The 27,748-nt window shown below is 35.0% G+C and overlaps 2 protein-coding genes across 8 annotated transcripts; one reads left to right on the top strand and one right to left on the bottom strand.

Moving 5' to 3' along the window:
* Positions 1 to 126: 126 nt before the first annotated feature.
* LOC128861234 (serine/threonine-protein kinase unc-51) lies at positions 127 to 22,261 on the top strand. 7 transcript variants are annotated; one of them, XM_054099204.1, is made up of 14 exons: positions 127 to 421; positions 3,138 to 3,695; positions 6,408 to 6,581; positions 17,859 to 17,946; positions 18,008 to 18,133; positions 18,199 to 18,272; positions 18,331 to 18,491; positions 18,665 to 18,807; positions 18,976 to 19,113; positions 19,180 to 19,348; positions 19,412 to 20,469; positions 21,466 to 21,602; positions 21,770 to 21,905; positions 21,967 to 22,261. In XM_054099204.1, the coding sequence occupies exons 2-14, from the start codon at positions 3,606 to 3,608 to the stop codon at positions 22,041 to 22,043; spliced, it is 2,571 nt and encodes an 856-aa protein (XP_053955179.1). In that variant the 5' UTR covers positions 127 to 421; positions 3,138 to 3,605; the 3' UTR covers positions 22,044 to 22,261. The 7 variants fall into 7 exon arrangements, with proteins under 7 accessions (XP_053955179.1, XP_053955183.1, XP_053955184.1 ...); XM_054099208.1 differs by having other exon boundaries at positions 133 to 421; positions 3,546 to 3,695; XM_054099209.1 differs by having other exon boundaries at positions 133 to 421; positions 3,499 to 3,695.
* LOC128861236 (vasorin) lies at positions 7,134 to 15,228 on the bottom strand. Its single transcript, XM_054099212.1, has 6 exons — positions 13,558 to 15,228; positions 9,272 to 9,740; positions 8,939 to 9,211; positions 8,272 to 8,662; positions 7,977 to 8,213; positions 7,134 to 7,919 (listed from the first exon to the last, which is right to left on the bottom strand). The coding sequence occupies exons 1-6, from the start codon at positions 13,608 to 13,610 to the stop codon at positions 7,765 to 7,767; spliced, it is 1,578 nt and encodes a 525-aa protein (XP_053955187.1). The 5' UTR covers positions 13,611 to 15,228; the 3' UTR covers positions 7,134 to 7,764.
* Positions 22,262 to 27,748: the final 5,487 nt, after the last annotated feature.

Below are 27,748 nucleotides of genomic sequence, written 5' to 3'. Positions count from 1 at the left end.
CCTTTTGTTTGTTTATTGATGGGCTCTGACAGCACAGCGAATTCGGAAGGTGCAACCTGATATTCTATTATATCATCTTTGGCATAAAAAAAAAAAAAAAAATTCTATACATCGATAGTGCCATCGGTAGTTTGCCGTCTCTAGAATGTCGAATGTCGCTTCGGACGTATGTTGTTATTGCTCGTTCGCTTTAATTTCTTCGTAAGAAAGTAAAAATCAAGTTTTTTTAATTTAGATTTTGTGAAATTTTGATTTCAATAAGTAAAGTTATACCTTTAGAGAATACTTTATAGTTTTTCCGTAATTATGAGAACGAGGTAGTGCGAACATTTAACAACGCAGTCACGAGATAAAGTGTTCAAGAAAGCCGTAAAGCCGTAAAAGTCTTTAAATTTTCTCCACCCGGTTACACTGTGTTAAAGTAATTAAAATGCAAATATTAAAATCAAAATTGAGTGCATATTTTTTGTTATTAAGTGCATCGTCGAATCTGATTGGTGAACTCAAAAGTTAAATAATTATCTTAAGGAAAAGAAAAGTGTACTAAGAAAATGACAAATTGATTTTCCAATGCAACCGTGGCTAAACTTTCCATTACTACCACGATATATTTAGATGGGGTGGCGGAGGAGGAGAGGCCGTGGCATCGCCCACCATGCCCAATAGAAAGATCAAGGCCGCACCATTATAACGATGAAAGTCCCAACCTCCTAGGATCCCTATAGAACCCCCAGGAAAAGCTTAAAAATTAGGTTTTTTACTACCGTACTTGCATCTTGTACTGAAATATCGTTGAAAAGAAATGTATAAGGCAATTGTTAACCCAGCAAGCATTTAACTTAGGTTTTATAATTCATACTATTTATGAAAATGTTGTATTATTGTAAAATTTATAAGTGACCCTTTATTATTTTTATAAAAATTTTGTGTTAGAACATTTTTTGTTCTTTGTAGCACCGCCCGATTTTTATTCAAAATTTTCAGTATTTGTAAAAATATAATTTAATTTAAGTTTTAATAAAAATATTTTTTTTTTGTAATATGTATATATGTATGTACATTTCCAAACAAAATAGCGCCTCAGGCGAAAATTTGGACCAGAAAATCCCGCGATTTTCACTTTTTATAAAAATTATGTTTTTTTTTAACATATATATATGAGCATTTCCAAAGAAAAAACCCAATTCTCACTTTTTATGAAATTATTATTTTATCACTTTTAACACAAAATATTATTCGCTTTTCACTATTTTTGAAGATAATGATTTATCGATTCATCGCGCGATTTTGAATTCCAAATTTTCACTATTTTAGAAAATACTGATTTAACGAAGGCCAAAGGTTAATTTAACACTTTTAAACTACAAAAGTTCTATCAAATCTAATTATTGGTTGACTCGGTTTTTTCGGATTCGCTTTATTCTTTACTCACTATCGTTCCTTTGACAGATCGTCGCGCATATTTATTTTGCACGGTATTACAAACATTTAGATCATTTGAAATAATAGAATAAGTAAAATAAGCATCTGTAATATGGTTTTTTTAAAGCTTATGCAGAAATCAAGCATTTTACAGTTAAATATTGCTATTAATTCTTAATGGTAATTAATAAGAAGTACTATAAATCAAAAGGCTGGTATAGTGACTATATTTGATGTTATAATTTTCAAATTTGATGCACGCACTTAGAAATTATAAGCAAGTTTATCGGAATAGCAATGGAATGCCAACACCAACCGTGTTTGAAGCATTGCAATTGAAGAAAACACCTGCAAAATCTTCATAAACTTATCACGTATTATCGCTGCCTGATATTGTTACAGCTCTAAAGACTGGTCAAAATGACGCAATAATTTTTTGCGTCGTCGTTAATATATTAAATTATGGCTATCTATGCTTCGAAAAGCAAACAGGTAGAAAGGAAACAAGAACATAATACCGCAGAATTTTAGTACTATGGTTTGTGGTTAAAGGTTAAACTTTCTAATCACCTATCTCTCTCTGCTCTAAGACTTCTTAAATAACAAATGGGAAAAACTTAAACTTGGTACAGTGCACCAGGTATAATATACCTAAACCAACTAATGGGGGTGGAAAAACATACATTGCACATATAGTCAAATAATACGATAAACAGAAAAACATATTTTTTCTTAAAAAAATAAAAATCAAAACACGTTTTTCAAAGTTGCCAAGATGTAAATATTTAGTAATACCGGTGCCCAATTAGAGTATTATAGAGGTGAATATTTTTATTTCCAATATGTACAAAATATAAAAAATTTCCAAATAATATTAATACAAGTTAAATTAATTTATTAAAAACTAAAATGTATACTTGCAACGAAAGTAGCAAAATTGAGAATAGTTAATTACCTAATGATTTCGGGGTACCGTGACCAAACGGATGACCTGATCCAAAAAATTTATCACACATTTGCAGTGAAAATCCAAATCTTAATTTAAACAAATGTATTCTAACTTATTAAAAAAATCGGTTTGAAATCACTTTTATTCTGCCTTAAAGCAGCCAGCTAATCAATACTATTTTATGCTCACATCCACTCAAAATATTATATTATTGCTTATTACTTTTTGTTGCTGTAGTTAAACGAATTAATAGCAATTTATTAAATAAAATCGCATTGAAAATAATTTGCGCCTTTCATAATATATTATATATATATATTTCATCGTGCCAGCTGATACGGACGTACGTTTAAGTTGGTGAGCGTGAGCATCAAAATTCCAGCCCCAGAAAGAGTGCTCTGTCTCGATATCTGCTATCGCCATCAATACTAATTCATGTTTTGGCATCTCGTTCGCTATTGTTGCCAGTCGATTTGCGAACTTCACCATTCGCTACAATATATTAGGTCCATGCACTTAGACATTATGTTTTAATCATATATATATTATTTCGTGGCAATAACGAAAAGTCAAACCGACAACTTTTCCCACTTATTTATTTGAAATTCCTATCAACATTATAAATTAATTTATAATTTCTTTTTCTGTTTTTAAAGAAAAAGTTCGCCTTATTGTACGGCTTCGTAATTGTGGTTATGTATGTTTAAATGATATACATTTTTTTTGTTACTGGGTTTGTCTTGTTTCTCTTTTGCTTTTCTTCAAGTTTGACAGCTGAAATTCGGAAGTCATTTTGTTTATATTACGAGAAGCATTGTGGTACAATACTTGAAGAATTAAATTTCTTTCATAAGTTGTGGACAATGGTTTAACTAATAAAAAGTAAAACTACTTTTAAGTAACTGTGGTATCTCCGAAGAATATACGTCTCTTGAATTGTACAATTTGAAATTCCGTAAAATACGCTAAATCCAGTCACCATTGGTTAAATTCAATTTATATATCATTAACAAATTGGGAATAAATTAGTGAATATCAAATTTTAAATAATATACATATAAATATATACATTGACTGTGTATGTGATTTAATATTTTTCAATTTGGTGCATATTTACGTTTGACAAGTGAAATAAGTGCTCAATAAACTGAACTCTAATCTCATTCTGTAACAGCTGAAAAACTTCGACTATTGCATACGTTTTGTTTTCCATTGATAATAAATTTGGTTTGCAATGAATATCGTCGGGGACTATGAGTACAGCTCAAAGGACATGCTAGGCCATGGTGCTTTTGCCGTGGTCTATAAAGGGCGTCATCGTAAAGTAAGTAACTTTTTGTTTTTTTCAAGTAACTCCTTGGTTCGAAGGTTTTACGGCATATCAAATATTACTATATACAACGCACATTTGTTTGCTTATTCGTACAAACATGTGCATACAATTACGTACCTATGTACGTATGTATGTAGTTATAGTATAAAAATATGTAAATATAACTTAAATATAAGTAACATATATGAAAATATATGTACCTATATATAATAAAATATGAGTTAAATATTTCCATACTGGTGTGTCATGGCGAGCTTAAATATAAATCTGCAAAGGAGCTATATCATAATCAATTAAAACGCAATTGACCAAACAAAAAAGCAAATATATACAAGCAACTAAGGTAGTGAAATAGAAATAGGGACCGAAAATGAAATAAGAGGTAAATTAGAAATATATCACAGTGAGAATATAAAAAAGGGAAAACAAACGAAATACAATGCATTATTGAATACACGAACACGCGTTTAATTCCGCTGCTCTATTACCCTAAACAAAAAATTTACGCAGATAACGCTCTGAATTCTACATTACACATCCATATGTATACGAGTATATGTAATATAATATATACATATAATTGGCGCGTACACCCTTTTTGGGGGTTTGTCCGAGCTCCTCCTATTTGTGGCGTGCGTCTTGATGTTCTTCCACAAATGGAGGGACCTACAGTTTCAAGCCGACTCCGAAGGGCAGATATTTTTGTGAGGAGCTTTTTCATGGCAGAAATACACTCGGAGGTTTGCCATTGCCTGCCGAGCGGCGACCGCTATTAGAAAAACGTTTTTCTTAATTTTGGTGTTTCATCGAGATTCGAACCTACGTTCTCTCTGTGAATTCCGAATGGTAGTCACGCACTCACCATTCGGCTACGGCGGCCAAACAAATGTGACCATTGATGCCGTACATGATTTGAGTGAAAAAATTAAATAGTTTTAAATCTCTTGCGACTACGAATTATTTGGGCGTTTTTAAAGAGTAATACATTTTTTAACTTTCATGCCCGAAACCAAAAGTTGAAACATCAAGGCCTCATGCACGATACAACTTCAAAAAACTTTCTAGGCAACAATTCACAGGTTTAATAGTTAATTAAAAATTACAAATTCAGATGGCTGTCTAAGAAAAGAAATTTTCTCAAAAAAAATTATGCATTGTACAATAAAGGCTTTATTAAACAAACCCGGTCTAACAATATCCTCCTAGAGGAACCTGAGGAGTGCGGACTGTGCTGTATATTGCATAAATCTTCCGGATCTACTCCTAGAGTTCAGTCGCATTCTCGATGAATTCCATGCCTATGGGCATGACTGATGAATCGGGTTTTGGATGATGAGCAGCGAGGAGGCACTCAAGTATTGGCGTCCGTCGGGGAAGCACACCAAACATAGGTGTATAAGCACTCAATGCCTGGCTTGGGCGTTAAACTCAGCTGCAGAAATTTTCGGAGTTGTCTTGTCGCTTATTGGCCCCTTTTTATGCGAGCGACATAGGCAGGAGTTGCATATTTCAGTTGTGGAGAGCTGTGAGAGTTGCCTTCATACCCAAGGTATGTAAGGGCTCACATGTGGACATCTCCCAAGGATTTTAGATCAATCGGCATTTAATCTTTCTTTTTGAAGGCCCTTTAAAGGCTGATCGACCTGCACGTAAGATTCCTTAAGGGCGTTTATCACACGCCCAATACGCTTATTGAAAAGTCGGAGCACACGACTGTTAAATATATAGAGAACTTCCTATCTCTAAAAGAGTTGACAGTGAGGCACGAGGCGCCTTCCTCGATATTTAATAGTTATTTATTTACTTACTTAGTCAATTATTAATATAACAAATTCTTATAGGTTTGACGTAGATATTTTAGACGTAAGTAGGAATAAAAGAGTACTAAACTACTTATAATAGAGTTTTAAAGATCTCCTAAAGATACTTTTTAAAACCGAAAAATCAATGTCGACATATTGTGAGATTCTATTGAACTCAATTAAGGCTCTGGTAATAGGAAATTTTTCGAGTTTACACGTGACCTAAGAAGCCGTACTAAGAGCTACTCTGTATTCTAGGGATCTGATGCGAATATTAAAGAAAATACTCTTAATAAGAACAATCAGCAACAGTCTTTCGCAGACTGAATCAGTTCATCAATTGAGAATCTGCAGGCAAACCATTAACGTCAGTAAGAACGATTTAAGTCGGGGAATGCTATTGAGCACATCTTAAGAAGATTGTACTAGTATTCCGAAATACAGGAGGTGTACTAGTATTAGCAGATAACGAATCTAGGAAAATAAATGGGATACTAGAGAACTATTTTTTTTGAATTAATGAAATGCCAAAATGCTTAGGGCTGGTTTTTAAATTGGCTTCAAAATCTAAAACATAATTTACTTCTCAAAATTATTCATTAGGCTATGGTGGTCTAACTCCTTAAGTGCGTAAGATATTGCCGTACAAATGCAGAAGGGCAGAAGATATTTTTAAAAGCTTTTTTGACAGGACGGCTCTTGGAACATTGCCACCACCTGCCGAATGGCGACAGCTCTTAGACGATAACTTTTTAACAATTTGATTATTTATGGCAGCGTAAAGATATATTTTGGCGAATGTCCTATTACGTGCATATCATATTTAAGATGCCTTTATTTTGTATATTTTTATAATTTTGTAAAGGTTAATAAAATTTTTCCTTTTCGCTTCATTTTGCAGAAACATTTTCCTGTTGCTATAAAATGCATCACCAAAAAGGGGTTGATCAAAACCCAAAATTTGCTTGGAAAAGAAATAAAAATTCTGAAAGAATTGACAGAGTTGCATCATGAGAATGTCGTTGCATTGTTGGACTGTAAAGAATCACAAGACTGCGTCAATTTGGTTATGGAGGTAAGTTTCGTAACGAGCGTTTGTTAAAATTGTATTCTAAAGATGTAGGGAGAAAATGTGACACTTCATGATTCACATAAATGACGACGGATTGGCATATTAAATATAAGCAGCCTCATTCGTTGCTTGATTTGTCTTCCAGAACAGCCTCAGCACTATATCTTTCTTTCCTAAAGCTATATTAAAGCGGTATTAAATTCTTTTATAACTTTATTTTAATTGTATTTGTATAATTGGCACTTTCACCCATTTTGGGTGTTTGGCCGAGCTCCTGCTCCTATTCGTGGTGCACATCTCGATGTTTTTCCACAGAGGGACCGAAAGTTTTATGCCGCCTCCGAACGGCAGATGAAGTTATGATGACACTCACTCTTAGCTCTTAGCTGAAATCTTCCAATTTTTACCAGTAAAGAAAGCTTTTAATACACCTTATTGAGGTATTATAGTTAAAAAGTATCTGTGTTTTAACTTCTTTATACTCTCTTTCGTAGTTCCTCAGCTAACTGTAGTCAGTTAAATCTTACGTAAATCTGATGATTTCAAAAACAATAATTCAATGATTTTTGTTCCTTTATTTTCACACAATTAATATTTTGTCTACAATATTAATATACACATATTTAGATTTTCATGTGTGAACTTCTATGAAAATGTACACGTAAACATTAATTCAACAAATATAATTATGAACTATTGCTGTGAAACTGCCATAAGTAAATCTAAGGTGTGCTACACGCGACTAGGGATCGATCAAAAAAGTATGTTTGCATACATATATACGTAGTATATCCGTAAACAATTTAAATCATTGGAGGAAATGTTATACCAACAATTTTTCGTAGAAATATGTGGGAATGCCGAATGCTGGTATACATGTGCAGTACCGTCATGATATTTCCCCCCCTTTCAAATGTCTGCATTAGGAATATTTTAAGTGTGTAACGGTTATAAAACTATTTACTTTCTACTTAATCCATTCGTGCCTATACAAAAAGTTCTCGTTAAACTAGAATACATATATCATCTTAAATGATTAGTATTATAAATATTTGTTCCTTCTAGGCCTTTAAAATTAAATGCCTAGTTCCCATTTGTAGGCAAGTTTCCAGGCAATTGCTTAAAATGTTTCTCCATATAAATGGAACCAAGCTTTTTATTTTACTATGTCGATTTCAAAAAATATTTAAGTTAACTTATTCAATGGTATCTCTTCGGCAGGGCGTACTTGATCCTTTAGTTCAGGTTTCCTTGTGCGACAACATTTTGTCTTGATGCCACCCACATCTTTGCGACAAATTACGCCAATTATGATGCCGACAATCGCAATGATTATGATACCTAAAAGGAAGAATATTGAATAAAATAAACATGCCAATGAAATAAACGTTTACTTACATATAAGCAATAGATTAACCATATCTTGCGATATATGTACTTGATGGCTACTATCAGTCTCAACTGCTGATTTGACTGTGGTATTCTCAGCACTGTTGAATGCCGCACCATCTGTGCCGCTTAAAACACTAGCAGTTAAAATTGAGGGCTTTGGCGTAATAAGGGGATCTTCGATTCTCGTGGTGGCTGTAGGCGCTGTCAAGTTTGAAAAGGCACTCAGGTGAGGCATCTTAGCTTCTGATGTTAAATATAATTAATGGAGTCATATACTATTTGGTCGAGTTCATTTATTTACCTTCTTTTTTACTCTCCTGTTGTTTTACTACTGCTGTAAGTGTGGGGGATTTGGTTGCACCCGCCTGGGCCTGTTTATTTTGAACACCAATTTCCTTGTTTATTGTTCCTCCTCTTTTCGGGGTAGCTTTAGTCGGTTCAGCCTCTGGCACATTAGTTGGTACTATCGCTATCTCCGGTGGTATGTAGGGTGGATCCGTCACCAGTGTAATACTATCATTATAAGATGTACCCAGTACTAACTCGAAGCAGCTGATTTCGAAGTGTTTAAAGCTTATGTTGTCAATAGTTTTCAGTAAATTACACAGTTCGGCCACTTTTTCTGGTCCCAATTCCGGTAGTCGCAATTTAATAATGTTTCGCAGCGGCATAAAAGCTTTTACATTGATTTGCTGTCAGAAAGACAATGGAATGGAAAACGTCAGTAAATATATTATGGGAGCTTTGGGGTAGCGTAAGCTTTTAATATAGTGTTGTCATTTGAGTTGTCAACAATTTTAAGTTCACTGTAATTTAGATATGACTGGGCATACCAATACATTTACTTGAACCGTTAAATTCAAGTATTTTAAATATTCAGGATACTTTTGTTGGTTGTAGAAAAAAAAGAAAGACAAATTGATAAATTTGATAGGTAAATAAAACTGACCGCATATATATATACACACCATATCAAAATCATTGAGGTCCAGCTTCAGAGAATTTAAACTGACTAGCTCCTTGAATGTGTCGTCATATAATTGAGTCCAACTACAATTACGACAGTCAAATTTCAATAAGGCCGGCTGTATGAGGAATGGTCCATCACTTCTAAGTACTATAGAATTGTTACTTAAATCCAGTTCCCTTAGATCAGTGCCGGAAAAAGCGTCGGGCTCAACATGTGCCAATTTATTGTCAGTTATTCGAAGCCGCTGTAAATATTTTAATTCCGCAAAGGCCTGCAATATTTTTGACTTTTACAGTGACCAAACGAATTATTATAACTGAATGAATGTTACCTCGTTATTAACCGTTTTTAGCCGATTGCCACTTAAATTGATTTCACGAACTTTAGTGATATTTGAAAAGTCTTCAGTACGCAATTCCGCTATATGATTTTCGCTTAAATCGAGAATTAGCGTCGTGTGCGGCAGATCCTTTGGAACTTGGGTCAGTTCGGCACTGTTGCATAGTATGTGCTTGTAGTCTTCCAAACAAAGACAGGCTTTAGGACAACTGGGCTCCAGCACATGATTGCTACGGGGATAATTGATTGGTGATGTACTAAAGAGAGGTTTCGCATTATTTGTAGTTGGAGTTATGCTAGCAACTGTAGAAGTAGTCATCGGTCTGGCATCGATACTTATTTTATCGTCACTTCGATTTGTCTCACTCTCATCATAGTAATCATCGTAGTCATCGGAATAATTATCGTCATATGACGAGTTGTGATTCGCGGATGTAGGAGCAGCACGCGTATGGTGTGCACTAATTAGATAAAAAAATAAATTAATAAGACAAGATAGTAGAAAGCTAATACAACAAGCTGATATAGTGCTTTTAGGATATACGAACTGAGCCTTTACTTCATATGCCTTTGCCATGAAAATGCGAGGAGAATTTTCAAAAAAGATTTCTACCTTGCATTTAGCGGACTACGGCAACTTATTTATTTCGCAAGATTATTCAGAATTGAATACTTTTACTACAAATACAACTGTACATGCATATATTATTGCGTACATATGTACATTCTGTCAAAAAATATCGGAAATAGTTCATTTAAAAAGCGCGTGTTACACATATGTCTAAATTTTTTTTGCTGGAGTGTTGGCCCAACTGTCCTCTATAGTGTCGCAGAGTTCGAGCCTGACCTGTCAATTAGCTTGTTTCTGGCATTTAATTATATCAGTCAAACGCAGGTGTGCTCTGCGATTTTACCTATGGATAAAAATATCGAACAAAGGATTTGTCTTAAATTTTGTGTTTTGAACGGGATTTCGTGTGCTAAATCGTTGAAAATGTTGCACAAAGCCTATAGCGAGATTGTTTTATCAAAAGCATGGGTCTACGAGTGGTATAAAGTTTTTGCAGAATCAATTCGTAACATTTTACACCATCAATTGGGCATGAGACGTGTCGAAATTCGTTCCAAATGATTCTACGTTAAATAAAGAATATTATTTGGAAGTTATGCGTCGTTTGAGAGATAATGTGCGTAGGAAACGTCCCAATTTGTGGAAAGAAAACTCATGGATCTTGCTCCATGACAACGCACCGTCTCACAAGGCTCATATTGTGAACACTTTTTTGACAAAAAACTCGACAAATATCATCAATCAATCACCATATTAATTGGATTTAGCCCCGTGTGACTTTTTCCTTTTCACAAAACTTAAATTGCCACTCCGCGACGCCGCTTTGAGTCGATGGAGGCCATTAAGGATAATTCGCTGAAGTAGTTGAAGAAGATATCTTCAAACGCGATTAAAAGGTGCTTTCATGACTGGACTAATCGTTGGCATATGTGTATTACTTCGATTGGAGCCTATTTTGAAGGCGACAAAATAAATTTTGATGATTAAACAATTATTTTTCGTTTTACTGAACAGTTTCCGGTACTTTTTTGACAGAATGTATGTACATATGTATGTATGTATGTTAGGGGGTTATAAATATGTTAAACAAATGTATGTTTCGTGCAGGAAAGCATAAAATTTCGTTATTTATTACTTGCTATCTTTTGTGGGATTGGGATTGTTTTCACACAAGACACCCTATCCTTTGCGAAGCTTCAATTTTTCTTATCGCTCTATTGTTAAGGAAAGATATGCCTTTCGTGTAAACCTTTTATTAAATTAAAATTATGGTTATTGAAATTAGATGGTTTCACGCCTTAGTATTTTATTATCAAGTTTTGGTATGTTTGTACATATATATTTGATCTAATTCTTCACTGCTCACACCTTTCACGTTTTCTTGCACTTCACGTGCTTCTTTAATACGTACATGCACTCACGTCATCACTTGATTTTTTTTAGAACATTAACTCTTATATGACGAACGAAAACGAACGTAATTGTATGCTACTAAATTCACAGCACAGACAACCACTAAGCGTTTGGTATTATCATTAGGTTTTTCTTGTGTATTCATACTACCCAGCTCACATATTATATATTACCACTACACACTACATATTATATATTACCACTACCGTTGACTTTGGTCACCCAGTCTTCTGGTGCTCACACTCACCAAAGTATGGTAGTCCCTTTCCGTTGCCCGTAGGATACACAAAATTGAGCAAAACTTATCACGTAGAAAACAAGTGCGTCCTTTCGTTATCGTTCATAATACATCGGCTTGTGTGTGTTTGTGTTTGGTTGCATCGACACAATGTTGCCGTTGATATTTTTGCATACACACTTTTACACACATCCTCGTTATCGGTTACTATTTTTCAATGTACAATATCCCAAAGTCAAAAAACTCTAAATGCGAATAGTTCTTTATCTATAATTAACATTAGTCAACATTGCTTTTAAGTTATTTTAATAAAAATTAGTATTTTTTTACACGCACACATATAAGATGCTGGACAGTAAATGCATGAGCGTGTCACCGTAGCTTTAGTTTCATCGTGTCAGTTGATACGGGCGTATGTTTACGTTGGTGAGTGTGAGCACCATTCCTACTTATAAAAGTTGAAATCTCTTTTTAAGAGAGCATAACATACGAGTATGTACGAGTATATACATACATACCAAAACAAAAATGCTTTTGAAACTGTTACTACAGTTACTTCTTCAAATAATATTTAGCGATATATGTTCTTTCAATTAAACATTGTAAAAGGAAAAGTCATGAAGAAGACAAAAGACTAGGCGTTAAAGTTTTGACTTGTTTGCTTGTAATGAAGGTGGAATGTCATCGCTTGACATCTGTAATAAATTAATATATGTTAATGTTGATCAAGTTGTTACAAAACTTTTTCGAGAGAGTAAAGGTTCTAATGGCACCAAAATGGTAACTAATGAAAGAATCAAACAACTCTATTAACACATAAAAAGTAGGTTCTACGTGGGTTCTGATAGATAGTTCGATGCTGGATTTTTCAGACATATGCGCACCATGACAGCAGGGTTCTGGAATGGCTAGCCTGCTCAGAGACTGGAATCATATAGAAAGTATTTGTTTATAAGATATGCATAGGTTTTTAAGATGCTGGTATAGTTTTGACCCAATGAAATAGTTATTTTTTTACAAAACAAGTAAAGCTGAAGTGTGCACCTTTAAAGGGTGTATGGGCCCACATTGTATTCTGGCGCCGTCAAGTGATTATGCCAGCTCATTGGTCATGTATATGCTCGTGGAGTGATTACAAGGGCTATTGGGATAATATAAAAATGATTTTGGTAATACCAGAATATTCTGGACTTAGCTAATAAACATTACATAATAAACATTGCTTGATATGAGTTCTAAAACAAACAAGACCCTTAAAAGTTCCAAATTGCACACATTTTACTTTTATTTGTAACGAACATTGTATTTGTAAGTGTGCTGGTGCGCACAGGATGGCTGGCCTTATTGACGTTGTATTTCGGCAGTCAATTTCAAATTTCCTTAATTTTTATTCATAACTTTACGAATAATTTTGTAAAGCTCACATTTTTGTGAAATTTTGAAACTTGCACAGCTCTGATTATAAGTCGTTCAAAAATCATAAATATCAAATTTCTTTGAATTCTTCCGAATGCTCAGTTATCAACTAATTACCTAACTACATGTCTATGATTAATTGCGCCCTCCATACATATATAGTAAAACTACAATATTTTTTCGCTAGCTGTTTAAAGTCCATTTCGTTTCATTCGTGTGACAACAGCATTTTAAATGCCACCATAAAGTTTCTTAATGGGTTGGATAAAAGCACAAGTGATTACATTTCACTTTAAATTTAAAATTGTGAGATATGCATTTGTGTGTCAGACGCTGAGTTTGTTAGGCATTCCGGATTTAATCGAATTCTAAGAGTACTTTGCACTTTGAAACTTATAAATTCTGGTTGAATTGGAGTGATTTGATATAAAATAGAATGAGAAAGAATAATGACATTTTATAAGTAGACATTTAAAGGGAAAAATATAATCAATTGAGACATGCATTAATGCTCTTTAAAAAAAAATTACGTAATAAAAGGGAACAATTCCATAACCGTTAAAAGTAAGGTGTCGCATCATTCACGTTGTTGGGTTTTCAGTAAAAAAATTAAGATATTAGTAAAACATTTCAAGTTTACCTTACGCTGAGAAAGATTATCAGGAGTAGACCAAAGTTGTAATAAATGTGCATTTTGTTCGGAAATAACAACAAAATTTTTGACTTTAAAATTAGTACTTTCAGGCACTTAACGACTGTTTATTTTCTATTTAGATGGCATCAGTTTCTGAATATTTTATTCTTAGATATTTAAAATTAGTTTTTTTTTTATTTGGTTAAATACTTTGTTTTGAGTCATATAGTTACATATGTACTATGTGTTCACTTTGGCATTTGTTGTATATGTTTGTTTTTGTTCGTTATTTTAGTTAAATAGTTTTTTATTGCGGTGTGTTTTGACGCAAATTTCAAAGTCTGAGCTTACTTTTTTGGAAAGCGTTTTTTTAATTTCTAGTTTTTGGTTTATTTTTTCAAAATATTTTATTACACCTCAGGTACCGTTGTAGCCGTTTCGCACGATTTCCACACTTGAAGTAGGCTAAATTGGCCAACATGTCGAGTTTAGCGGATGACCGTTCTGCCCCAATCAGCGCAAGTAAATGGCTAGTCTCTTTCTTTAGTTTACTACCAGAATATGCTCTCTTTTTATGCCAAACCTGTTCTCTGTTAGTCATCATGTGCGTTAAGAGTGAGGAATTATTTGAGGTTTGGAGTTACTGACATCTTAATTTTTAGCTTTCGTTTGCTGCACACTTTTTTGCACTTTGTGAATAAACTCTTTTTGAGCCATCTCATAAAATTTTATCTGGACTTTGGCCTTCGTATTTGAATGTTTTTGGTATTGTAACACCTATATTATTATTATTTACAAACTTTACTATAAAATAGTATTTATTTGCAACCAACTGTATATCTTTAGTAAAACTTTATTTACATGAAACCAGATGTAGTTATTAATCATTGATTGTTTTACATATGTATGTTCACTGTAAATGTAATTGTTAAAATTTTTCGGTACTTATGCGTAACAGTGCGGGCTAAAACCGGCAGTTGCAATTTGTGTATGTATGTATGTAGATGACACTTGAAACGTCAACAACTTTAGCAAGGCAGAAAGTACATTTCTTTTTAAAAAGAAAATAAGTGTTCTCAGCAATTTAAATTATTATCTCCATATTTGATTCACACACATTTATAAAACAAAATATGTACATATGCATGTGCACGTACCAATCGTACACTGTTTGTATAGGTTGGTTGCCTTCATTATCGCCATTACGCTGTCGATCACAAAATGTTAACCTTTGAACGATTCAAGTGATTCGATTAAGGCTTTGCTTCTGTTTTTACCGATTCTTCGTGTAGTTGTTAGGCACAATACGAAGCATGTATATATATTAATAGTTCCCGGTGCTTTTTTACTCAGTTGCACTTTTCCACATTAATATTTTACTTTAGCTTATTTCAATTTTCTTATTTGTGCACCGATTTATTAAACAGCTTCTACGAGTATTTACGTCAAAGCAAAGGTGACTCAGTAGGTTTGTAGGTTATATACATCGTTTCATTATTTTACTGTGAAGTTTCGATTGCTGAGTAGATTCATTAACTAAGTGATTGCTTCGTCGATAGCAGAGCGGTTGAATGTCATTTCGACAAATGTCTATCGTCTTTCGTTTCCCAAACCAACCATGTCAGCAAACCCTACCACACTAAACTGTTCAATTTGAGCGCAGAGCAATCACTGATTTTGTTATACAAGCTTTTTGTGTTGAGAAAATAATAGTTGGAGAATTTTTGACTGGGAAAACAAAAAGAGAGAGAAAGAGCACTTGCTTAGTGAGAGAAACAGCGCTTCAGTGTTGCCAAGCTTTTCGTTTGCCCATAAAATACTTAGGCACACGCCATATTATGCACAATTTTTAGAATTTATTTACAAGTAGTTGCGTTAATTGGAGATGTTTGTAAGGTCTTTCAGGTATTTTAATTATTAGTTATTATTGTAGTTGTTAATAGCACAAAGCAGTTTCCAAAACTGTATACTATTGCTATTTTATAATACAATTTTTTCTGCTCTGCGCAAGTTGGCCCTGTATATATCACTTCCGGGTTTTTAAATCAAACCTTAATGCTCGCGTTGCATATGTACGCGAACTTACCTACACATGCACACTTTCAATTGCTATCTTAACCTTTCATGCATTGTTTTAAATTTTGTTTAACAATTTTCTGTTTAGTTAAGGAGAGATAAGCGTTTATTGATAGTATCTTCAGCTCGTCTTATTAAAATGCAGGTTACCAGTGCACATTTAACATACATTTTTCGAATATTTTTCTCTTCAATTGTTTTTTTTAAGAGTGAAAAGGCTAAGTTACGAAAGTTTCTATTTACTCAATTGATGCCCATTTGTTGGTTGCCCTATTGTAGAATATGGAAAATATGCAATGTATACCTGTACAAATCTTTAAATATTTGCTGCAAAGAAATTAAAAAAAAAAAAAACAAGTGACAAAATGTACGAGGGTTGTTATACATATATTTGGCCCAATAATGGAAAAATGTCATTGGTGGTTGAAAATGGTTTTATTATTTTTCAAAATATTCTTCATAATAATCAATACACTTTTACATTCCTTTGAACCACGACTCTGTCCAGTCACGTTTCATGGCGTTTTTTCAATTGTGTGGTTTCCAACGCGAACACACCTTTTTATCACAAGATGATCATCTCACTTTATGTGACATGACGATCTTGCTTGCTTGTTTGTCGCCGTATACTGATTTCAATTCATCGATGCATTCTTGTCTAGCTAAACAACGTCGAGAATTGTAAAAGATAATAAATAGTTCGAAAATGGTTCCCGGTATCATTCCCTATTTTGCCGAGATGAATTTTTTAACCCGCTGTAAACAACACTAATAGCGCTCACACATCAAAATATTCTAACTGCGTTCATGGTAAAATATAAGAAACTTTCCAATGGAAACGTAAACGGAAGCTCCCAAAGTTCGACATATAAATAGCAAACCTCGTAATATTAAAATCGCTTGAATTATTTGTTTCTCTTAATGCGGTAGATTCTTTAATATAAAAGTTTACACAATTCTAGTTCGGAGTTACATTAAAACTAAAATGAATTGTCACTTGGCTCATCTTTTTCTCTTGATTTGACTTGTACAGATTGCATATTTGTGCCCCAACTGACTTAGTGTTTACAATTATTCGTATTGGCGCCAAGGTCAGCGGATGCTGTATTACGATTGTATGTTCATGCTTGCATGTCCGTAGAGCAGGCCAACGTTCATTGTACCAAGTAGCCGCCCACAATCATATAAGCGGAAGGCGACGGCACTTAATTCTTTGACTTCGTTGCAACAATCGGTGCTGATTGACTTTAATTTTTTCGCATTGGCGCAGATTTCTTGCATATCTAATTGCAAATTTCTCACCTCCAACGTTATTCTGGGGAATTCTTTGTTATGGTTTTTTACTTATTGATACAAATTTTCTAATAAAGCAGTGTGCAATTCAAGTGCATGAGATGAAGTCGTCAACTTATTAATATTTGTATGTATGCACATTAGGCCGGGTCGATTTGTGGGGAGGCAAAAAAATCGCCCATTGCTCTGTGAAAATCATATTCTAGGGATCAAAATAAGAAACTTTGCCGAAGGAACCATACCTCTAAAACGAATTCTGATGTCCCCCAATTTGGGTCGAACTTTTAGTGTCTTTTGTGGGGAGGCAAAAAAATCGCCCATTGCTCTGTGAAAATCATATTCTAGGGATCAAAATAAGAAACTTTGCCGAAGGAACCATACCTCTAAAACGAATTCTGATGTCCCCCAATTTGGGTCGAACTTTTTAGTTTCTTTTCTCATGTAAAGGCCAAAAATGGTGATATTTTGAAATTATTGTATGGGGAACCCCCCAGGGGAGTTTCAGGGGGTGTGCCACTGGCATGGGTGGAGCGGCCGTCCAAAGTTAGTGGGGGTCGGTCATACATTTGGACTCGATTGGAGCACTCTAAATGGGTCAAAGTGGGATTTTTCGTTCGACCCAAATTGGGGGACATCAGAATTCGTTTTAGAGGTATGGTTCCTTCGGCAAAGTTTCTTATTTTGATCCCTAGAATACGATTTTCACAGAGCAATGAGCGATTTTTAAATCGACTCGCCCTAATGCACATGTATGCACATAAGTATTCGCGAAACGTTTGCCCATTTAATACTTTAATGTTGACAAGTGGTGATTTGGGCTATTTGTGGATTGTGCGATGAGTTTATTTTTAGTTGAGACATTTCAAAATACTCGTAAATTTATTCACCAACTCTTATGTTATTTCACAATGTTAAAATATGCCTCTCTATAATTACAGTACTGCAATGGCGGGGACTTGGCAGACTATCTTACTGTAAAGGGCACTTTGAGTGAGGACACTGTCAGACTCTTTCTCATACAATTGGGTAATTTCATACACAAGTAACATGAAATAAAAAATATAACGTTTTTCTCGTTCTTTTAAAGCTGGCGCAATGAAAGCACTTTATACTAAAGGAATTGTGCACCGTGATCTCAAACCACAGAATATTTTGCTATCGCACAATTATGGCAAATCATTGCCTGCTCCATCGAAAATCACTTTGAAAATAGGTATAGTTTGGCACTTGAATTATCACAAAATGCAACTGCTAAAATCTTTATATTTGTCTCTGCAGCGGATTTTGGGTTTGCACGTTTCCTAAATGATGGCGTTATGGCGGCCACGCTCTGCGGCTCACCAATGTACATGGTAAAAGACAATTTTTTGTTTAAAAATAGTAGTTTTAAATATGTTTCTTTATTTCTAGGCACCTGAAGTTATAATGTCCTTGCAATACGATGCTAAAGCTGATCTCTGGTCTTTGGGCACTATTGTTTATCAGTGCCTCACTGGCAAGGCCCCATTTTCTGCACAAACTCCGAATGAGTTGAAGGGTTACTATGAAAAAAATGCTAACTTGGCACCAAAGTAAGCACTTGTACATGCACTGATATACATAACTGCGTACTTACTGTTTCCACTTGTAGTTTTTATTTCAAATGAGTTTTTTGCCCAAAACATTCGTAATATCATTTTTACTGATTCATAATCTTTCATTCATTCGTTCCGCCATTTATACATTTTACTCTGTTGTCTCACAGAATATCCAGTGGGGTCTCGCCCGATTTACGCGACTTACTGTTGGGCTTGCTACGGCGCAATGCCAAGGACAGAATTTCATTTGAGAACTTTTTCAGTCATCGTTTCTTACAGGGTAAAAAAATCATCACCTCTGTTTCGCCCAGTAAGTTAAAAAAAAAACATACGAGCTCGAGACTATTATAAAAAGTTTCGTAATGCTTATATACATACATATATATGCATAATGTATATGTATGCGCCTGTGTTATTATATAAAAAAAAAGAAATCATTTGAGTAATAATTTCAATAATGTTTTGAATGTGTTTTTAGCTGATGTTCCTCCGCAGTTGTGTTTGGATACCACTCCGCAAGCAAAAACGAAAACTACCCATCAGCAACTTCAACAATTGCAGCAAGGTAGCGAGGTCGAGGTTGAGGCTACTGCAGCTCAACAAGACGAGAACGCTGGTAATTATATTCTTTAGCCAAGAAAGTTGTTCAGCTTCGCAAATGGATTCTCATGTATATTTTCAGTTTCAGTTGTGGAAAATCCAGCCATCTGCGCGACTATTACGAATGTAGGTGTGCTTTGTGATAGCGAGAATAATAGTGTTTCATCTGGCTCACCAGAGGACTCAGATGACTTTGTTCTGGTGCCTAAGAATCTCCCAGAAGATAAAAATGTCATTGAATATGAGAAGAAGTACGAAAAACGTACACATGGTAAATTAAATAAGCCTAAACGTTACTCTCTTCCTCAAACCAGGCACTCAACCGCATGTCAAGTAGCTCAAACAACAAATCAATCAAGTCCACCACGCCCAAGCAGTCTACCCATATCGGAACCTAAGCCAGTTCCTGCACCAGCTCGCCGATTTTCATCAAACACAGGCAATGCTGTAGGTAACAGTGCCGATAGTGACAGAGCTCAACGCTCGCGTTCTAATAATTCGAATGATATTGCACTGGCATCGTCGCCAAAACAAGCGGCTGTCGGCATGATTGGACAACAATTTCCACGTTCACAGCCGATTAGTGTCAAGCAACGCGCGGAACATCGCAAGACTAGCGTTAGCAGCGATATTAATTCCATTTCACCGCCAGCGGTCCAGTTTGCCATTGGTACACCGCCTGGACGTCGGCGATCTGCCTCCGGTAGCTCATTATCGGAGACGCCACCACCAAGTGCGCCATGTACTTGGCAGGTAAGCCCCGGTACACAGACGCAATCTCCTCTGCGGCGGTCAGGTCATAGTTCACCGGTTCTTCCGTCTGCATTAGCTAAATTACCTACACTGGGTAGTCCTACATTGATTGTTGGTCCCGGTTCTGTGGGTTCGCTGGGTTCCGGGTCTGGTGGATCCGAAAATAATAATCATCACGTATTGGGTCCGCGTGCGTTTACGTTACCGGAGTTAGGTGCCACGGGGGGTTTGCAAAGCCTGTTGGATACAGCTAGCAGTCGCGTCACCGGCGCGGAAGGACATCAACTTCACACGTTCCATGCACCTGAATTGTCGGAAGAGACGCTTATGGACCGCGAGCATAATGAGACACTTTCGAAGTTGAACTTTGTTTTGGCACTTACCGACTGCATACAAGAGGTTGCAGACTCACGTTGTGCACCACTTTCGGCATTAATGGCTGTAGGTGCCACTTTTAATGACCCCCAGACCATACCGCCACATGCACCGGAGCATTGCAAACGAGCTGAGCGATTGGTGCTATTGGTACGTGCTCTGCAGCTTCTCTCGAGTGGCTTGAACTTGGCATCCCAACAGTTGCGATGTGGAAATCTTAAGCCGTCATCAAATGTTAAAAACGGTAAGTAAACTACGTGAAGATTGAGTGGTATAAATACCTAAAGAAGATGCTAATCCAAATGAAAAATTAATGCAATATGTAAAAAAACAAGCACAGTCTTTCTAAAGGAAGCGTGTCCGGCAAAATTCAAACTTAGAGTTCCGTTATAAAAAACTTTAAACGCTGTTAAATGGGCGGTATCATTTTCGCAATAAGCGTAGAGCAATTTGTTAGTTTTGTGAGAAATTTAGAAAGTGTACGTTGTTTTTAGAAAATTAGTTCCGCGCATGAAAAACGACTTCAAGCAGTGTTCCTATGTACACACCCAATAGGTCCAAACCAATAATGTCACGTTTGTCTGCAGCAAAATATTTAAAGAAGTCGAAGACATTCATAAATAAATGGATGCAATGGTATACCGAAGTTACAAATCTTGGCGACCTCCCCTGACGAGATGAAGAAGATATTGAGTCGATATAACACCTCCTCTGTGAATGCCCGGCACTTCAAAGAGGCCGTGTCAAATATCTTGGCGATTACATCGAAGAAATATTTGCATGGGCTAAGGCAAGTTTAGAACGAAATTCAGCGAACGTAATATTCACGGGTGAAACTTCATTTTGGGGGAATAGTCATATACGTCGGTACGGGTGTTCTGCTGATAATTGACAATTTCAACGAAATGTTAAACAACCGAAAAAAGGTTTGGCCGCCAATTTGAATGCAGTTTTGGTGAATAAAATTTACCAAAAAGCATCACTGCAATCGGCTGCGAAGCCGACTAATTCCACAGCGTAAAGAAATTAACACAAAGTATGACTCAAAGATGTGCAGTCATTAAAGCTAATGGTGGTGACTATATATTTTACTGAACATATTGCGTGTTATAAATATTATAAGCCCATGCAATGCAGTTTGTCAGAATCGAATTGCTCAAATAGTTTCCAAGTTATGGCAGTCATGCTTCCATTAGGCGCACAGTATATTTGATGGAATTTTTTATTTCTTTTTATGTAGCTCTGCTGACAATGAACTCCAAATATCGTTCAATTCTATCCGAGTCAAAGAAGTTAAATGGTTCTGGCTTGCTGCAAAAAGCTAATGCATTCAACATTACAGCTGACAAGATCCTTTACGATTATGCTTTAGATATGGTGAGTATGCACAAGACTGGGTTTAAGGCTCTACATGAATGTGAAAGGTTCTACAATTAAACAAAAAATTACGAAGAAATTGTAGACCATTGTATTTGTAGACATTGTATAAGTTTTTTTATTTTTGGAGAAATTAATTCCGTTCATTTTGTTTTATTATCCGATAGTGTCAAGCGGCCGCTTTGGATGAGTTGCTAAGTAACACAAAAAATTGCTTTGAACGCTACAATACGGCACACATCCTGCTGCACTCGTTGGTACAGAAATGCAACCATCCACAGGACAAGATGTTACTGAATAAATGTATAGCTGTGAAACAATTTTCAATTAAGAAGGCTATATATATTTATTTTGCTCTTTCTAGATCGCGATGCAGTTGAGAAGCGTTTAAGTATTTTACAGCAACAAGGCTATATATATGTGACCGACGAAAACTCTTAAGGTTCCGAACGCAGAGCTTACGGTTAATTTTTGAGCCCATAATTTTTCGATCATGAGTCAACAAATTCCGGACCTTGCGATACATTGTCTTGCTGTAATTGAAAATTATTTTAAGTAAAAAATTATTTAACCAATGTTTTCCATTACCCTTGTTTGCACGTGTGTGCCATTGGAAAGATGGACCACGAAATATATTCATATATACATTTTAAACAGTACACTCTCCGCTTTTCTAAAAGTCGACTTTATTTTAAATCTTTTCGTCAAAGCACTTGATGGAGAGGGTAAGGATATGGATGTGTTCGAGCCACGCAATAATTATCGCGATCTTGTTACTTGCTTCATACTCTTGTGCTAATGCTGAAGTAATAATCTGCTGATATTTGAAAGAGTTGGAAAAAAGTATGGAATAGTTGATGAGAGATATATCATATATGCATATTGGTCATGTTTAAACATGTTTTACATTTTAATTTAGTTTGCATTTTTCAACCCAGTCCTCTGCCCAAATAATCGATTTCTTATTCAAACAAAACTAATCTTTTAAGTCCATCGACATCTGGCTAACAACAACCAATAATACAAACCATTTTTCGTGCTCCATTCCAGAAGCGCAGTGAATGTTTTTGTCTCGCGCTTGTTTTGCTCTTGATGCGCTACAGATTATCCAAGTGTGAAGTTGCCAATGTGGCTGTAGTTTTTGCTTAAAACAAGATACATCTTACAAAACGCGACACAATTTGTAATTATTGAAGCTTGAACGTAACCTACCTTAGTTCATACACATTTTGTGTTTTATAAAGCTCCTCCGTGGCTAATGTTATTATGGATAACATTTTGAACTCTAAAGTGCTCGCGCTTGAACATTTTGCCGACCGCGAGAAGTTGTTTAAAATTCAAAAATGTTTACGCAATTTTGCCAAAGTATTACTATTGTCCAAAACTGGAAAAGTTGAATAAATGTTTTACAATCTGTTTTATAAAATAATTTAACATTTGAATGAAAACATTTAAATATGGCTGGCAAAATGAGTCCTATGCGTTTTCTTCTTAAATGCTATGCCACAAACATGAGTAAAAATTTTTCTGCAATATAATTTACCCTCCCAAATTCATTTCCGCTGTCCGACAATTTAATTGTTAAAAAAAATGCAAGAAAATCGTTCTATTTTATGATATTAAAAATATCATTTGTGGAAGTGTTGGCAAAGGCAAAATTTTCGTAATGTTGTCTTAATATGTGATGGTTTTTTTCGGGGGAAAAACACTATGAAACAGAAAATGCATAACTATTAATATTTGCGCGCAAAATAGTCATTTCTTTCTTAAAATTTCAAAAGAAACTAGTTTCTAAGGGGGTTTGTTTTTAAAATTTCTTGTATATTTGAAACTTAAAGCTATCTTTTATGAATTATTAATTTAAACGTTTTATTTTATTTTTTATTTATTTTTTTTATTTTTTTTTTAATTTTTTTTTTTTTTTTTATTTTGTTTTTATTTTTATTTATTTTTTTTTTTTAAGCTTACATGATAATAAAATTAAAAGTAAACTAAGCAAACGCAGCGCTAGCAGCAGAGGCTTTCGGCTGTCTGGTGATGTACAATATGTTGAATCAGATACGACGGAGTAGGTCGGTGTCCTTCAGAAATTTGTAAATGTTTTTGATGTTTTCTTCAGTGGCTTCTTTTAGAAGTAGAAGAAGATCTGTGTTGCTGAAGTACGACCATTCACGAAGTAACTTGGTTTGCCTCTGTTCATGAATGAGTCGGTGTATGTCGCTAGGTAGAATGACTTCTGATGTGACTGTTGATGTAATGGACATGTCTTTGGCAATTGTATCTGCCAGTGTGTTACCCTGGATGCCGGAGTGCCCAGGTATCCACATAATTTTGATACTACTCCGATGGGTTATTAGTATGTTTTTGATACTGTCGATTATTTTGCTTGATTTTTTGTTGTTTTTAATGGCTTGGAAGCAGGACAAACTATCGGAGCAAATTATATGCTTACCCTTACTTTTGGCGCAGTATTGAACGGCTTGTAATATGGCGGTTGCTTCAGCGGTGAAAATAGAGCAGAATGAAAATAGAAGGCCGTACGCGATAACTTCCTGATTTTCTTTTACCACTGCGTAAGAAGTGTGGGATCCTTTTGACCCGTCAGTAAAAATCAATTTCCACCCGTTAAATTTGTATTCTGCGATAGATTCGGCGAACTTGGCCCTGTAAGCGGCATTTGGGGTATTCTCTTTCCGTAAATTAACTAGGTCGTTGATAAACATTTTTTTGCTAACCGCCCACGGTGGGTGATTGGTGTACAGCAAAGTGTGTAGTTTAGAGGGTAGTCCGCATGTTTGGCAAATAAGGCGCAGGTGTGTATTGATGAGGGTATTTTTGGTGTAGATACGCGTGAGGTTGCAGATTGAAAGTCTTTGCCAATAAGAAGGTTGAGGCTTAGAGTAAACTTTGGATAGAGCTTAAAAGTTATTGCTCCATATACATACATACATATGTACAATTATTACTGAACACAGCTTATTAAAAACCAGTATGTTATGTATAAAAAGCCCCAGAAAAAAAACTTGATCAAACTCTAAAACAAACAGTGCATAACTGCAAACCTTGAATATTTTTTTTATCACAAAACGAATGCCATTAAAGATTAAGTTTTCACAATTTGTATGCCATTGTTGATATATAGAGTTTTATCAAGTCTTAATTGCTCTCCTAAATGTATATCTTAAAGAAGCGAAATGCGAATGGATTTGTTCTACATAGCTTAAGATCAGCCATGCTAAGCTTTTTATCAACCACAAAACACAGCGGTTTGCTTTGTATGAAGTCTTGGGACTTTGCCACAACCTATAAACGGTTAGATGTATTGTACTCGTATATCGGCAGATCGCAAATAATTTGTTCCCCTTACTCTTTCCATTTAAACCATTCAGAATTAAGATATATGTATGTATGTAGAGTATTAGTTTCCTCTTATCCACATACTCGTAGCATTCAATTTATATGTTCCAATTAATCGGTAAACAAAATAAAAAGACGAATGTACAATATATATACGCATAAATACCTTTAAAAAAATAATGATGTGTGCCACAAGAAAAGGAAAGAATATGAATAGTTCACAAGCGAATCAAATGGCTGGCTAATAGTATAGATTTAGGCATGGATACCAGATAGTCGAGCAACACACAACTAGTATTTAATGTAATATAAGTTTAATTGTACCCTGCAATAATCGGTAACAATAATGGAATCTGGCTTGCAAAAATACATAATTATATAAGAACTTCAATTAATTTTGTGTGTTTATATGTAGTTCTACGGGGCTAATATGCAATTGGGCCATTACTAAAAAATACTATATGCATAAAAGAAAATTTTGATTTGATTTGCTATTTGTATGTAACATAAACAATTATACAAAATTTAGATTCTTTTCTGCAATCCATTTAAAATCATTAATCGAAAAAATGAAATAACTCTCAATTTTACCTACGCCTGAGCATTCCAAGTGGCCATTGTATGAATGCTTTACTAAAAATATATTATATAATAAATGCACTAATAAAAAATTGATTATCGTCAATCTGAAAATATTATTTTGTAAATTACTGATAGAAGAACAAACATAGTATTTATGTATTAATTGCAATAACATGAACTAGTATGTAACCCCCGAAAATCGGGTGGGCTTTTTTCCCACGGAAAGTAAACAGCATATGTGACACTTTATATATTAAAAGTTATGATGATTAGAAAAGTGTATATTTTTATTCATATGTAACATGTAAGAACTTATGCATATAACATTTTTAAAATTTTTTTCAGTTAATTTTTTTTAAATTACTTCATTATAAACTACATTCAACGTCAAGTTTTCGTTATTGCCCATTTGAACTCGTATATTTTCCCAGGATCTAACCCGGCTTAACGCAACATAAAGTTGGCCGTGAGCAAAGCAATCCTCCTTTAAATGAAGGCCCACCTTTGATAATGCTTGCCCCTGGGCCTTATTTATTGTTATGACGAAGGCTATTGTAGTGGGAAATTGGCGGCGCTTCAACCTAAAAGGAAGTATGGTTTCGCTCGGCTGCAAATTTATACGAGGCAATAGAAATCGCCTTCCCTGAACCTCTCCGAATAACACTTCCGCGTGCAAACAATTCGGATGCATTTGTTTTATGATAAGTCGTGTGCCATTCACCAACACAGTTATACATTTTTTTTTTGCCATTCGTAAAATTTCTTGGATTTGCAAAAGTAAAAATTTATTTTTTCACAGATCTTTACGTTTTAAAAAATTTTAAGAAGAATGGTAAAAAAAATTTTCAAAGTTCATAATCATATATGATTTGATAATGGCTGCATACATAAAAATATATATGTACACACATAGAATACAATACAAAGAAACAAAAAAATCACTTAAAAATGTATATCTGTGTCAAAAAGTTCGATGATTTGATGGGTAATACTGATCTTTTAAATGGCGTTGGGCATCGTCTTTTACTATAAAATTTTTCTGAGAATAGCCCAAATACAGTTTACCTTTGAAATAGTATCAAATAAATAACTAATTTGTCTCTCTCTCCTCATTTTTTAAAACTTTAAAATTTTGAGTTTTGCAAAAAGGATCAAACGCACACAACATTTTTAAATACATACATACGTTTATATATTGTAGTTCAATTGTACCATATATGAACGAAAACAAAAGTGGATGCTTCTAGGGGGCGTCCATAAATTACGTGAGGTGTTTTTTTCAATTTTCTGAACCTCCCTCCCCCCCTGGTGAGATGTCGTGAGATTTTATTCAACCCCCTCCCCCATCCCCCAATCTCACGTGAGATTTTTCAAAATGTGGGTTTCTTATGTAAACGCGTTGGATTGTTATTGTAAAAAGGAAAAAAATTTGCTTCGTGCTTTTATTTACGACTAGTTAAGACTAGTAATCAATATTGCTGAGAGTTATAAGTGTAATAAAAATTTAACAATAGAAGACTTAAATCGAAACTACTGCGATTAAAAAAAGAATATCTACTCTAATTCAGTCCATGGAGAATCATGCGTGGTTTCAAGAGAGACTATTGGGACCAACATGTCCATATGATTTTCAGTAAAATCATGTGCTCCTTCAACTTCGTTCTGATCTAGCCACTCTAAGCCGTTGACGCTTGCGCACAGTAACTCATTAGCTCGTCTTGTGACAATCCGTGAGGGTCGCACTTTGCGGAACATACGCGCTTGCTTAGCTGGTGCAATGTGAGCTGCTCTCCTGTGCTCTGCAGCTCTTGTGATAGATGCGAAGTAAATACCGCATGTACTGCAGCATATTTTCTCTAAATCATCACGCATACTTGGGCAATAGAGATCAATAGGCGTGCTGATGAAGGCATTCAGCGGTTGAATCGGTACGCGTATTAGAAATGGAGCAAATGATTTTCCGTCATGTTCTTTAAAGTCCGGAATTGTCAAACGTCAACCTGAGTGATAGGGCGTTCGGCTCATAGTGGCGCGAAAACAACCGACGGGCTACACTGTACCGCAAATTCAGATTAAATTGAGCTATTTGGTATAAAACAAATATGGTGGTTTGACAGTAGTAATGTATAACGTCGAAGTATGAATGAAATTATTTTCTTTCGAACGAATTAGTGAATGATCTTAATCATACCACGATTACGCTTGAG

This window comes from Anastrepha ludens, chromosome 4 (genome assembly GCF_028408465.1).
Source record: "Anastrepha ludens isolate Willacy chromosome 4, idAnaLude1.1, whole genome shotgun sequence".
In the NCBI taxonomy this organism is placed as follows: Eukaryota; Metazoa; Arthropoda; class Insecta; order Diptera; family Tephritidae; genus Anastrepha; species Anastrepha ludens.
Note: the sequence above shows the minus strand (reverse complement) of the source record. Positions and strands in the feature narration are given on the sequence as shown.